General features: G+C 40.3%; 1 protein-coding gene across 30 annotated transcripts in view; it reads right to left on the reverse strand.

Moving 5' to 3' along the window:
• SYNRG (synergin gamma) overlaps window positions 1-15,091 on the reverse strand; it is an 84,478-nt gene extending 69,387 nt beyond the window's left edge. For 20 of the 30 annotated variants that reach the window (XR_011523468.1, XM_070562464.1, XM_070562460.1 and 17 more), the window contains exons 1-3: window positions 14,884-15,091; window positions 9,675-9,715; window positions 5,230-5,351 (exon numbers count right to left, since the gene is read on the reverse strand). Coding sequence is in view for 29 of the 30 variants with exons in the window: in XM_070562464.1 (XP_070418565.1) it covers window positions 5,230-5,351; window positions 9,675-9,715; window positions 14,884-14,960 (240 nt within the window). In the remaining variant the exon portion in view is untranslated. The remainder of the gene's footprint in view (window positions 1-5,229; window positions 5,352-9,674; window positions 9,716-14,883) is intronic. The other 10 variants (XM_070562453.1, XM_070562446.1, XM_070562442.1 and 7 more) reach the window with 3 other exon arrangements.
• Between the last annotated feature and the right edge of the window lie 128 nt (window positions 15,092-15,219).

Below are 15,219 nucleotides of genomic sequence, written 5' to 3' on the forward strand. Positions count from 1 at the left end.
CCATAATCAAGACTGTAGACACACAAATCAATGAAACAGATCAGAGAACCCAGAAAAATACCCACGCAAACATGCCTGATTTTCAAAAAACATACAAAAGCACTTCAATGGAGGAAGGATAGCCTTTTCAACAAATGCTGCTGGAGCAACTTGACACCCATAGGTAACAACATAAACCTCAACCAAAGTCTTACACGTTATACAAAAATGAACTCAAAATGGATCACGAACTTAAGTGTAAAAAGGTAAAACTATAAAATTTTTAGAAAAAATATAAGAGAAAAGTCTTCAGGAGCTAGAGTGAGGCAAAGAACTCTCAGACTTATACCAACGCATATTCCATCAAAGAAAAAATTGATAAATTGGATTTTATAAAAAATAAAAATTTTTTCTGAGAAGGACCCTGTTAAAAAGATAAAAGAGAAGTGCTATGGTCTGAATGTTTATGTCTCCTCAAAATTCATACATTTAAATCCTAACCCCTAAAGGTGATGGTATTAGTAGGTAGGGCCTTTGGGAGGAGATGAGTCATGAGGGTGGAGCCCTCATGAATTTGATTAGTGCTCTAACGAAGAGAACTGTGCAAAATAAACGTTTGTTGTTTATAAACTACCCTATCTTTGGTATTTTGTTACAGCAGCCTGAAAGGACTAAGAAAACAAGCTACAGACTGAGAGAAGGTATTTGCAAACCACATATCCAACAAAGGACTAGTATGTAAAATATATAAAAAATTCTCAAAATTCAACAGTATAATACCAAAAACTCCAATTAGAAAATGGACAAAGGACACAAAAAGACATTTCTCTGAAGAGAATGTAACGATGACAAACAAGCACATGAAAAGATGTTCAACATCATTAGTGTTCAAAAATACTAAGACGGCGGCCACTGTTTGAATATATACCCCCAGATCAAACACTCGGATAACCAAATTTTATTTGGTCCTGACTTCACTGAAATGCTAACTCTGACCCTAAACAAAACTTAAGCTTTCTTTATGTCAGCATGACCTTACAGCTTCCTAGCTAACCAGCTACAAACAAGTAACCTTAAGCAATGAAAAGGAAGGTTAAGTTTCTACTAACCAATCACAATAGCAAACAACGTACTCATTCATGCTTTATAAACTGAATTGTAACTGCTGAAAGCAAACTTCTAACCACTTTCACTTTGAAGTCTCCCTGTTGGTCAACAGGGTTTTTCTTGTTCAATAAACTATTCATATCAAGTAAAGCTCTCTGTATTTTCTTTTGACATTAGCCATTAGGGAAATTAAAATCACAATGAGCTATCACAACATACCTATCAGAACAGCTAAAATAAAAACGACACTACCAAATGCTAGCGAGGATGCAGAGAAACTAGATCACTCACATATTGCTGGTGGGAATGTAAAATGGTAGAGGCACTCTGGAAGACAGATTGGAAGTTCCTTTAAAAACTGAACATCCAACCACCATGCCACCCAGCAATTGCACTCCTGGGTGTTTACACCAGAGAAATGAAGCCTTATGTGCACACAATAACCTCTATTTTTTATAGCCAAAGACTACAAACTGCCCAGATGTCCCCCAGTGGGTGAATGGCAGACAGACTGTAGTACATCCATACCATGGAATACTACTCAGCAACAAAAACGAATAAAATAGTGATATATCCAACAACTTGCATCAATCTCATGGGCATTATGCTGAACAACAAAAACCCAAACCCAAAAGCTTAGTGATTCAATTTAGATAACGTTCTTGAAATCACAAAATTATAGAAATGGGGGACATACTGGTGACAGCCAAGAGTTGGGGGAAGGGTGTGCAGTGGGAGGGAAATGAATATGGCTGTAAAACGGCAACAAAGGGGCTCCTTGGGGTGATAGGAACCTTCTGTATCCCCACTGTAGCAACGGCAATATCCTGCTTGGGATATTTTACTACAGGTCTGCAAATTGTTACCATCGGGGAAAACCAGGTAATGGATCTCTTTGTATTATTTCTTACATACACGTGAATATACATTTATCTCAAAATAAAAAGTTTAACTAAAAATGTTTTGATAAAGCTTGCAATTGACTCACACTTGTTCATCATATATCCTACTTTTACTTATATGTTTGAAATATCTCAGGATAATCATTTTAAATTTTACTGTAAATCTTGTGGATGGTTTCTTTTTATGAGTTTCGGGGAGTGAAGAGCTTTGTGGCAACCAAGACTAACTTTCATCTTTGACTTTTATCTGAAAATGTACCCCTCAAGGATTTCAGAGATGACTGAAGAATAATGGGTTTTCCTCACATGTCTGTAGTTGGTTGGGGCTATTGAGTTTGGGGAAAAAATAAGATCTCAATGAATTTCTCCTGTAAGAACAGTGAGCGGCTTCCAAGGTGTATAATGTCTGCCAGAAGATTGAAGGTTAAAGCAAAGATGTCAGCTTCTTTATTTTAGAATCATTAATTCTAAGCTCCTGATACTCAGGGAAATTATTTGAGGGCTATCAAATCTGATAGTTTACTTTTTTCTCATTGTTCTTCATTTTAGAGATCCTTATTGTTTTTGGTTGTTCCAAGCTCTAAAAACGTTTTCCAGATAATCATGTAAGTCATAAAACAATGTTTAGTGTGAGAATCAGTAATTTAAAAATTGTATCAGCTGTTGAGATTCAGCAGTAAGTTTACTAAATCTTAGTTAAAAATACATTGTTGGGGCCAGCCCCATGGCTCACTGGTTAAGTTCACAAGCTCCGCTTCGGCGGCCCAGGGTTTCGCCAGTTCAGAGCCTGGGCGCGGACCTAGTACTGCTCATCAAGCTGTGCTGAAGTGGCGTCTCACATAGGAGAACCTGAAGGACCTACAACTAAAATATACAACTAGGTACTGGGGGGCTTTAGGGGAGAAGAAGGAAAAAAGAAACGATTGGCAACACATGTTAGCTCAGGTGCCAATCTTTGAAAGAAAGCAACAGTAGATTGTTTCCAGTTATTTGCTGCCCTTATGCTAAGGGATTACGCATCCCTATGTGGTGTGCATGCCTCCTGGTACACTCCCCTACTGACGCTGGTTTGGGCCACATTACTTTGGAGCTCAGAAGTGACTGATAAATGCTACCTCTGAAAGCTTTAAAAGACATCACAGGGTGTGGCCATCTCTTTTCCCTATGCCAAGAGTCTGGGATGTCCCAGGTAAGGGTCTCAGAAGAGAGAGCACACAGAGCTGAGTCAGAGCCCACCATAAAGGACACGAATCACAAATGAGAGAGAAACCTCTGTTTCTGTAGGTCACTGAGATTCTGAGATTTTGTTTCTGCAGCATAACCTAGTGAAAGTTGAGTAACATGGATTGAAAACCTACAAAAGCTCAATTTATTTCCATTTTCTTCCTAGTGGAGATGAATACAGAATGACTATGGAAGTTTTCCCAAATCTTCACATAACATAGCTTTGTTTGCTTAAACGACTTCTACAAAACAATGGTTTCAACTTAAATCCTGATTGTAAACTCCCAATATTGCTTATTTATAAATGAAATATATGTGCTATCATACTAACGTATTGTATACACGATAAAACACATAGAAATAGAAAATTTTAAATAATTAGGCAAAAATGAAATATATGGTACTTAAAATATTTATTAACAGTACAAAAGTCCTTTTTGTTCTGGCTTATTTGTGAATGAATCTTTTCTAAATAATACTACTAACACTTTGGATTTAGCCATTCAAAGATCTGATACCTAGATTCAGTTTATTTTGTTACTTGGTTTAAATGGATATCATAGTTGAAGAGGATTCATTTACAAAGATACGGAGATCCAAATGGAAGAAGCCGTTCTTAGGCAGTACCTAACTAAACCATGCTACTATCAATTTCATTCACCAATTACAAAAAAGAAAAAAAAAGTAACATTATTTGCTTTAATCTACACTCCCTATCTATGATCATAACCAGTTATGCGAGACACACCTTCAGCACGATAGCAGGACAATCTTTTCTTTTTTTAATTTCTTTTTATTTTTTTGCTGAGGAAGACTAGCCCTGAGCTAACATATGTTGTCAATCTTCCTCATTTTTTTGCTTGAAGAAGATTAGCCCTGAGCTAACATCTGTGCCAATCTTCCTCTACTTTATATGTGGGTGGCCACCACAGGGAATCAATTTGATACTGCCTTCTCCTTTATTTTCAACATCCAATCATTCAGCAAGTCTTAGTGATTTAATTTCCTAAATGGTTCTCAAAACCATCCATGTCTCCATTGCTCTGCTACCACCACCTCACCTCACTGCTCTCACTACATCAGCCTTTCTTGATTCTCCTTATATTCACCTTCGCTCTCTTCTCTCTCCAATCACTCTCTAAGCAGCAGGCAGAATGATCTTTTTGAAAAACAAATCTGATTGTGTCATTCCTTGCTTTAAACTATTCAATGGCTCCCTAATACTCTTAAGAAAGAATTCAATATAGAATATGGTTAAGTATAGACGTGGTGAAGACTTAGGTTCAAATCTGGGCCTGTTATGCTCTGTGAGCATCCTCACAAAGCATCAGTTTCCTCATTAGAAAAATGGAGATACCACCTCCATGTTATGTGGGGCTGGCCCAATGGCATAGTGGTTGAGCTCGCATGCTCTGCTTTGGCGGCCCAGGGTTTGCAGGTTTGGATCCTGGGTGCAGACCTACACACCACTCATCAAGCTATCCTGTGGTGGCGTCCTACATACAAAAAATAGAGGAAGACTGGCACAGACGTTAGCTCAACAACAATCTTCCTCAAGCAAAAAGAGGAAGATTGGCAACAGATGTTAGCTCAGGGCTAATCTTCCTCAACAAAGAAAAAACAGGAAAAAAAGTTGTTATGGGGATTAGTCAAGATAATTCAGTATAAAGAAGGCTCTGAGCCCTCCAACGACACTGTTCCTTTCATGAGAACAGCACTACTACTTCCGACAATGCTGCTTCATGGCATCAGGCCCCTGAATTTTCCAAGATGTCATTCTAAAATTCTTCTAAACCAGTAATCAAATCGAGAAGTCACCAAATTTTCCTTAAATGACTTATCTTGGTTTTTTCACTCTTATGAACATATATTCATTTTATTTTGAAGGAAGCCACCTAAGATGCAGACCACACTTATTTCTAAATATCACATTAAGCTCCGAGTATGCAGCCTGTAGTATGAAGACACATAACAACAAACAATAACTTTGTAAACAATTGGCTGAAGAGGCAAATACCTGCATAGCAATAGGTCCTGGGGACATTTGAGAGCTGTAATTCATTCCTATCATGCCTTGCATATTAGGCTGCATCACAGAGACCATAGGAAATCCTTGTTGCTGCATCGGCATCAGGCCTGCTGAAAAACAGAAAGGTACCATTAAAGGCAATGTGTTTTAAAGTGTATTTTCTTAAAACCCTAAGTACCTAAAGGACTTATTATTTGGGAGGTGGGAAAAGCACATGCTCTGGAGTGAGACAGATTTGATATGAATTCCAACTCCATCATTTACTTAGCTATGTGATCTCGGGCAAGTTAGAAAACTTCATCCGTAAAATGAAATAATACAATACCTGTTACACTACAGAACTTTTGTGCATACTTAAATCATTAACAGCATGCCCTAACTGTGATATCTGGCCTTCAAGAAGGCCCACAGCAATCTCTGCCTCTTGGTAATCATACCCTTGTCATTCTCTCCCACACTGAATAGGGCTGACCAGTATAACCAATAGGATATTGTGGAAATGACACTGTGTAACTTCCAAGGTTAGTTCTTAAAAACCACTGCAGGGGCCAGCCCTGTGGCAGAGTAGTTGAGTTCGCGCGCTCCGCTTCGCTAACACAGGGTTTCGCCGTGGGTTCGGACCCTGGGCACGGACATGGCACCGCTCATCAGGCCACAGTGAGGCGGCATCCCACATGCCACAACTAGAAGGACCCACAACTTAAAAAAAAAGTATACAACTATGTACTGGGAGGATCGGGGGAGAAAAAGCAGGAAAAATAAAAAAAGATAAAAAAAACCCAAAACAAAACACTGCAGCTTTTCCTTGCTCTCTTGGATACCTGCTCTGGGGAAAGCCACTGCCACATCATGAGAGAACTCAAGTAGTCCTATGGACAATCCATGTGGCAAGGAACTGAAACCTCTTTCCAAAAGGCAGCACAGATGTGCCATCTACGTGACTGAGCCATCTTGGAAACAGATCTTCCAGTCCCGTCAAACCTTTAGATGACTACAGCCCTGGCTGACATCTTCACTGTAATCTCTTTGGCCCTCAGCCAAAACCCCCCAGTAAAGCCACTCCTGTATACCTGACCCACAGACACAATGTGAAATAATAAAATGTTTATTTTTTTAAGTTTTGGGGTAATTTTTTTATGCAGCATCAGATAACTAACACAATAGTGGTTAAGAGCATGTCATTTACGAGCTTTTGCTTAACTTCTTTCTGTGCCTTGGTTTCTCATCTGTAGAGATGTTTAATACCTAATATACTTGAAGAAATTATATTCCTCTTCTCTTTCCTTACATGAATAGTTAATATGACATTTACCATAAAACAGCCATCAGCATGCAAAGTGTATAATGCAACGGCAGGAAAACTATCATGAAAGTATGATGGAGAGTATAGGAGCTCCCCAAGTCTTCCGATGAAGTATTCCCAAGAGCAGAGGAGAATGAAGATACATCCCTGTGGGGATTTAATAAATACTAAACCCCTGCTATATTTTAGGCACAGTTCTAGATACTCGGTATACAACAGCGAATAAAACAAAATCCCTACATAGCCTGAACACAAATTTCAATCGAATGTTGCATTTTACCATACATTACATCTATGTAGGTCTACTATAAGGAGCTTTTAATCAAATTTTGATTAAAAAAAATTAAAGGTCCGATAAAGCATGCCATGTTTATCTTGCTGGTTCTGTCTACCTTCAAAGTTATTTATACATAGTTTAATTTCAGAAGCATAGACATCCACATTTGTAGGTAACATATATTAGCGGCAAGCTATTCATTTATTCAAGTATTGGAGGGCCTACTCCATACCAGGCACCATTCTAGGGACACGGGGGTGAAAAAAACCAGGTCTTTGCCCTCATGGAACTTACACTGTAATTGGAGGAGAGAGACAATAAAAAAATAAGCACATGTCAGGTGGTGATAAGAGCCAGGACAACAAATATAGCAGGGTAAGGGAGAAAGGGAGAGTCAGGGAAAACAGTGGCTGCTATTTCACAATCAGAAAAGGTTTCACCAATGGGCTGGCATTGAAGCAAGGACTTGAAGGAAGTAAGAGAGCGAGCCATGTGGATATTTGGGAAGAGTATTCCTGACAAAGGAACACCAAATGCAAAGGCCTTGAGGTGTCATGGAGAGTTAGAATGCACAGACTGAATATAACCACACTAAGACGTTTTCCCTCTTATCTCTTTGGACCTAAAGTTTTATTTATTTTAATTAATTTTATTTAATTCTTGAATGGGTAATTCCAGTATTTGGTAGAACATTTAAAGGCATAAAAGTACACACAGTGGAAAGTAAGTCTCATTTCTCTCCTGTCTCCTGTTCACCTACTCATGAGCTTGTGGCCACTCTTGCTGTCTTTTTTTTTTTTTTTGCATACACTTTCAGAAACAATCCACACATAATTTAAAGCCTTCAAATGATCAAAAAGTCCACTCTAATATACTCTGGAAAAAGAAAAAATCTCAAAAACAATTCCAAATTCCAGAATAAAAAAATATCAGGCAACCTTTTGGGCTCTCTTCTTGTCCTGTTCCTTCGCTCCATGTGTAGATTTTTACTTGAAAGTTTATAAAAAGGCAAAATAATGAACCATGATAATCAACAAATAACTTTGTAATGCCTTCCTAAAGAACAGCAGATCTCAAACCATTTGATCTAAATCTGGGGCACATCTACTTACAGATAGCTTAAATAATGCACAAATGGGAGCACAATGAAAAGAATACAACAGGCCCTTGGAAAAATTTACCTGAAACTAAAGCTCCATCACTGATTATAAATGGAGACAAAGTCAGTATGAGCCAGTCACTGACCACCTGCTACTGAGCTGCTCTTTATCTTTCATCTCTCTTGGTGACCTAGGAGTCTCTGTTTCTCTAGCAAGTTGACCACAACCAGTCAACACTGACTTTGTGAGAAGGGCCAGTTTTCAGAAGCAGCTTGGCATGTGCAGAGGAGGGGAGTATGCGGAGCAGGAGAAGTGAGCAGAAAGAAAGAAGGGCAGGCATATTCCTCCTTCAGTGTTGTGTCCCAGTGGCACAGCAGCATGAGTCATGATTGTATTCCTTCACTACTGTTTCTTAAAGACAACGCTAGAAGTGATACTGGGGGGCCCTTGTCCAAAACCAAGAGAGAAGGGATATACCTGGTGGAGAAATTGCTAGAAGAAAACTGAGACTTAAAACAGTTTAAACTGAATCAGAATATGTAATTTCTTATGTACATAATTATAATAAGACCAAATTCATACAGAGAAAACACAGTACAGTAGTCCCACCGTATCTGAGTGAGATACATTCTAAGACCTCCAGTGCATGCTGAAACCACGATAATATCGACTATGTTTTTTCCTATACATACAGACATACATGCCTATGATAAAGTTTAATTTATAAATTAGGCACAGTAAGAGAGTAACAATAACTAATAATAAAACAGAACAATTATAGCATACTGTAATAAAAGTTACTACAGATCTTAGGAACCTCAGCATGTGATATTTTTTCTTTCCTTAAGCTGAGAACTTTCACCTTTTTACTTAAAGGAAGTACTTTATAGCTTCTCTTTGGCATATCCGAATTGGCAGCATCACTATTCTGCACTTTGGGGCCATTATTAAGCAAAATAAGCGCTCCTTGAACACAAGCACTGCAATACCACAATAGTCGATCTGATAACCCGACGGCTACTAAGTGACTAACAGGTGGGCAGCAAATACAGTGTGGATATGCTGGACAAAGGGACAATGCATGTCCCGGGAGGGACAGAGCGGAACAGTGTGAGAGTTCATCAAGCTACTCAAAACAGTGTGCCATTTAAAACTTATGAATAGTTTATTTCTGGAATTTTCCATTTAATATTTTCAGACAGTGGTTGACTGTGGGTAACTGAAACCACGGAAAGTGCAATGAAGGATAAGAGACTACTATAGTATAAAATAACTAAAGAGGTCATTTATTCATTCAACAAACACTATAGAGACCCCATTATTTTCTATCAGCATGCTGGGTGCTGGAGATACTGATGAGCATAAGGCAGACATAACCCCTGCCCTATGGAGCTAACAATTTAGAAGAAGACTAGATAGGAGGAAGATGTCATTCAGAGAATTATAGTTCATTTCATTTTTGTCACCCGTTCTTTAATATGCTTGTCCTGAAAATCTTCATCTCTGAGATGAAATAACAATCCGTCAATATACTGTTTAAACAAGTTTGGGAGAAATGAGGAATGATCCTTATTATTCTCCAAATTACATAATTTTTGAGAAATTTGAAGAGTAACTGTCAGAGACTCAAGACTGTATGGAAATTTTACTCTATTTGGCAGCAACAGGACTTTTTTTTTTTTACCCACTTAATCTCCAAATTCAGAAACATAATAGTGAAAACTAAAAGTTCAAAACTTAAGCTCTCACATACCTTGAGGGGGTCTCATCCCACCCGCAACCGGAAACATGAAGCTGAAAACAGAACAGAAATACATGGAGATCTTCATATGTACAAAGATTTCAAACAAAACACGTAAGTTTTTACATAAATGAAAGACTGGCAGGCAGGGCCCTGGGCTGTGTTCTGCAGTACAAGATCGAATTACCCAATAGCCATACAGGATGATGACAGTCAGAAGTGAGCGTAGAGGGAAAATTTTTGAACTAGAAGACAGAAGACCTTGAAACTCGTCCTGGTTCTGTCACTGTGTGATTTTCCCGGATTCCAATTTCTCCATCCATAAAACGAGAGAGCTGGGTTAGATTCAAGTCAGTGAACATTTTCTGAGTGCCTGCTGCATGAAAGGACTGAATTAGCTGACAGTCTCATTGAAGACACAGATGTAGGCAAATCACTTTAACAGAGGATAGGATGTGCTAAGTGCTGTGAGAGGTCTACAACACCAACACAAATGAGAAGAAAAAGATGGATTTGATGGGTTATATCTCGGGAAGTTTTGTGGAGGTATCTTTTGAGCTGAATCTTAAAGAGAGGCAAACTATACAGCTTGAGCAAAAGCTCTGAAGCCAGAGCTGTGGGTGTGTTCAGAGAAATGATTTAAGGTTGCACATAAGATATAGGATTAGAAAAGTAAGCGGATTGTAGAGGGCCTTTACAATGTTCAATTTTATTTGAATATTATATGAAGTTGTCAGAGATTTTTTTTAGCTGTGGCAAAACACACATAACATAAAAATTTACCATTTTAAACATTTTTAAGAATACAGTTCAGCGGCATTACGTACACTCACAATGTTGGACAACCATCACCATGACCTATTTTCAGAACTTTTTCATCATCCCAAATTCTGTACCCATTAAACAATAACTCCCCATTCCTCCCTCCCTCCAACCCCTGGTGGCCACTACTCTACTTTTTGTCTCTATGAATTTGCCTATTCTGGCTATCTCATATTAAGTGCAATCATACAATACTTGTCCTTTTGTATCTGGCTTCTTTCACTTAACATTTTCAAGGCTCATCTATGTTATAGCATGTATCAGAATTTCATTCCCTTTTATGGTGGAATAATACTCCATTGTACCACATTTTGTTTATCCATTCATCTGTCGATGGACACTGGCTTGTTTCTACCTTTTGGCTATCGTGAATAACGCTGCTGTGAACATTGGTATACAAGCATCTATCTGAGTCCCTCTTCAATTCTTTTGCGTGTATACTTAGAAGTAGTATTGCTGGATCATATGGTAATTCTGTGTTTACTTTTTAAGAAAATGCCAAACTGTTTTCCAAAGCAGCTGCACCATTTTACATTCCCATGAGCAATGCACGAGGGTTCCAGTTTCTCCACATCCTCGTCAACACTTGTTATTTTCTGTTTTTTTGATGATAGTTATCCTAATGGTATGAAATGGTATCTCGCTGTGATCTGGATCTGCATTTCCCTGATTTAGGTTTTAAGTAGGAGAGTGTAATGATCAGAAACGTGCTTTAGGTTTCTCTAGTAACACAGTATGGCAGAGAAGACTTGAAGTACAAAGAATTAGCTAAGAAACTATCACAATAATCTTAATGAAATGAAAAGGACCATAACCAGAGTATGGGAATGGAAAAGGAGACATGAATGAAAGCTATTTAAAAGGAAGAATCAGCAGGACTTGGAAACTGCCAGGATGGGGAACAGCAGTGAAAAAGCAGAAAGGGCTGATGATGATGCTGAGATTTTGAGCCTGGGCAACTGGCCCCATGGTGATGCTGTTTACTGAAAACAGGAGCCCAATGTGAGTATGTTTGGGAAGAAAGGTGGCAAGAGTGGGTCCGTGAGGAGCAATCTAACAGGTAATCAGAAAAGTAACTCAAGCTCAGGAGAAGGGTCTAGACCAATCTAGCTAGGCTCTTTTAAATAAAAGTAAAAAAAGCAAAACAACAACAAAAAAAAAACCCCACCTCTAGTTGTGGGTGAAATAGCCAGGAGAATGTGCATATACAATGAGAAGACAACAAAGGACAACCTTGGAGAATTCTTGTAGTGAAAACTGAGTAAGGAATGGTCACTGAGAACCAAGAGAGTTGGTTATAACTGAGGAAGGACCACCCTTCCGAAAGAAGGTAATTACCAACGTCTAACGCTATGGACAAGCTGATCAGAAGGAGGATTCATCGATAAAGATCACTGCTTTCGAAAATGCTGATCTTTGAGTGAACAGTTTCAAGAGAGGAAGAGGAAGGGGTCTGTAGAGAGAAAGTGAGGATACAAAACACATGCTTAGAGATTGAGAAAACAAGGTTTTTGAGGGAATGGGATTAACACAGCAAGGTAGCAAAAGGGATCTGCTTTGAAAAGGAAGAGGAGACTGGTTGGACCAGAAGCTAAGTAAGACATTGATAAGACAGGCAATCTGGCAAAAAACTGGGCAGCAAGATGACCGACAATTTGATTTCAAAAGCAAAACCACTATTTATCACTGTTGTCCTAGTAGGAAAGCAGAACTGTGAGCTCCACTTGTCTCATGCCTACCTCATGCCTCCTTCCTTCTCAGTTACCTTTGCTACTAACCTAGATGAGCCCTCGCTTCTCAGGCCTGGACTCCGACAAGGCTTCCTAACGGATCTCCCCACCTCCAGACAGCTTCTAACGCAGCTCATACAGCACAGGTGGGGTGCATCTTCCTAAAGGACCTTTTGATAAGGCTACTCTTGGAGTTAAAACTACGTAATAATTTCCTCTTAAGCTGAATTTCCTTAGTTTATATTCAAGGCCCTCTCAAGTTTTAGCACAATTTTCTTTTTCAGTTTCATATCACAAAACTCTTCTCTCCCACTCAGTGCCATGGTCCGTGTGGCCCACCTGTTGTGCCCTAGTGTTCACTAGGCCTTCCCATCTCCATGACAATCTCTTGACCCCCTCCTATTCCCCCAAATGAGGCCCAGTTGAAATACCTCTTCTTTGCCTTCAATGTAGCTTGAATCCACTAACATTTATAGAATGTTTTCCATGTGCTAGACTGTGCTAGAAGCAGTGGAAGATGAAAAGGTGAGGAAGCCCTTAAGAAGCTTATAAAAGAGCAGGAAAAAAATAGACAATCGCACAAATGATAATATCCCAGAAGAATACAAACTAATCAAGATCTCTCAACTCTTTTTTTCTGCCATACTTGACTTCAAAAAAATATATATATGTACTTCTCATTTCTTGGGTAAATTTTGCCCTTTTTACAACTCTACCATTTATTCTAAAATAGCCCGTTCAGGATACCAAACAAAAGCAGGCTAATATTAATAAAGTTGGAAAATGTCATTGCTTTTTGCCTAGTCTCTTAGAACAGAGACAAGTATCTAACATGATAAGTTATAATTCATGGATTTTCTCCATTAAAAGCTGAGAGAGGTTGCCTGGTTCTTTTTCTTTCTCCCTAAAAAAACCTTCCGTATAAAATAACCTCAGCCCTCACCACTGCTGTCTAAAAACCCTAATATTCTTTCTTTATTGAGCAGACAGCTTCTCAGTCTCAGAAAGTTTCCACTATGTGTAACACTGACCATACAGTTTTCAAGGTAAGGATCATTTTAACCACTTTTCTCTTCCACGTATCCTCTCGAGTTTTAGAATGCAGATGTTACAGGCAAATTTTACGGAGGAAAGAAATTTTAAAATCACTCACTCTAACTTCTATCACAATTCAGGCTGTATTTATTAAAAAGTTTGTGTTCATGAGCTGAGTATGTTAAAGTACTATAAACTAAGGAGAATGAGCCACTTCAGTTTCTGCACCTGAGGTCCCCCTCCCCCAAAAGCTAAAATAAACCCCCAATCCAAAACCCCAAAAACCTGGGCCTAGAATACCAAATTCTTTTAAGTTCATATTTTCCTAGAACTTGGTGCTAAGATTAATACATACTTGATCAATTTAATGCCACTCAAGAACATTTTAGAGACTGTCATCACACGTAGAAAAGAAACAGAGACTACACATTTGTCTTCTCCAGCCAGAAACTGACTTATATCAAATATTCATGAAAAACTCTAATGAAACAGCGGAAAAGAGAAAACAAAAGAGAAAGAAGGCAGCTTTAAATTTAAAAGATGTGTAGAGGAAATGCAAAGTGGGGCTGCACACAGGTGGTTTATTTAACAGCGACTGCTCTTTTTCCCTAGCATACATAGAAGCACTTAGCATATATACGAAGCAGGTGGTGATAACTTTACAGACTTTACACTTCTGGAGTGTTCATGACTCCAAAATTAGAACGCTGCATATCAGAAAACTAACACTTTGTTTTCCAAAAATAATTTAGGATGCTCAAGATAAAAAGCTAATTTTACCTTCAAATATGTGCAGTATGTGTTGGCTAACAAAACAAAATCAGACTAGGTCCTTATAGAAGTGGGGTGAAAACTTCCCGGAAAAAAAAACATTTCCCTAAACGATAAACTTGTCAAGTTGCAAATGCTCACCTCCGTTATTGCTCTGGGTATGAGGACCACAAGCAATTATTAGCTGACACACGACAGAGGGCAGATTTGTTTAAGGGTTAAGTAAAAGGCTGGAAGCCTTGTTCTAATAACTGCGTAACTGTGTTTAACAACGAATTGTTTTTTAATAAGGAGGCAAGTCTTAAGAGCTAAGCTTACAAGAGCTCTATTTACTAGTTCAAAGGTCTTCAGATTTTCCTGCTGTTTCTCGTGTGTTAAAGAAATAAAAAGGACAGTACGCTCTAAAAGGGGAAAAGACAAATAGTCCACACACATCTTGGAAACAGTTGTCCAGCTTTGTGACCAGATTTTTGGAGCCTTCCCTACAGCATCCCTGGTCAAGCCCGGGGAAAGGGAAGTGTCTGGTCGGTTCAGATGGAGCCAGGGCTGGAAGCGAGGCGTCGGGGTCCCTCCCGTCCCAGGCCCCCGAGCGGACCCGCACCTTCTCCTCCCCTCTCCTGCCCGCACTGGGCGCGCGCTCGCTCCCCGCTCGGCTCCAGCAGCCAGTGCCCCGAGCCTGGAGGACAGGAGGCGGGCGCCGGGCTCCCTCCGCCCCTTCGGCCTAGGTCCCCGGAGGACGACCCTCTCCCGTAGCCCAGTTCCAAAGAAAAAGGGGTCGAAGCGGGCGAAAACCGCCATACCCGCCCGCCCAACATCCCTCGCCGCGGCGGCCGGCGGGCCCCGGCCCAGCCCTTCGCACCCACCTGCTTCCCCCGGCTGCCCCCGCGCCCGCTCCCGCGGCCCCGCCGCCGCCAGCTCCCGCTCCCGGCCGCAACGCCATCTTGCTCCCGGCCCGCCGCCGCCGCCGCCACCTTACGAGCAGCTGTCAGATGAAGACAGTCACTTCCGGGGCAAACGCCAGGCCCCACCTCGCCGCGGCTTAGGCGACTGGGCGGGGTCGCGCGCCCACGTGACTCCGCGCGCCCTGGGGAGGGGCGGCGAGCCCCCATCACGTGACCCGGCCGCCGCTGGGGGTCCGCAGGTGCAATTCCAGTGCTGGGGCTGGTGCGGCGGTCTCACGCTGGCTGCAGGAGCTGATT

This window comes from Equus przewalskii, chromosome 10, assembly GCF_037783145.1.
Source record: "Equus przewalskii isolate Varuska chromosome 10, EquPr2, whole genome shotgun sequence".
Classification (NCBI taxonomy): Eukaryota; Metazoa; Chordata; class Mammalia; order Perissodactyla; family Equidae; genus Equus; species Equus przewalskii.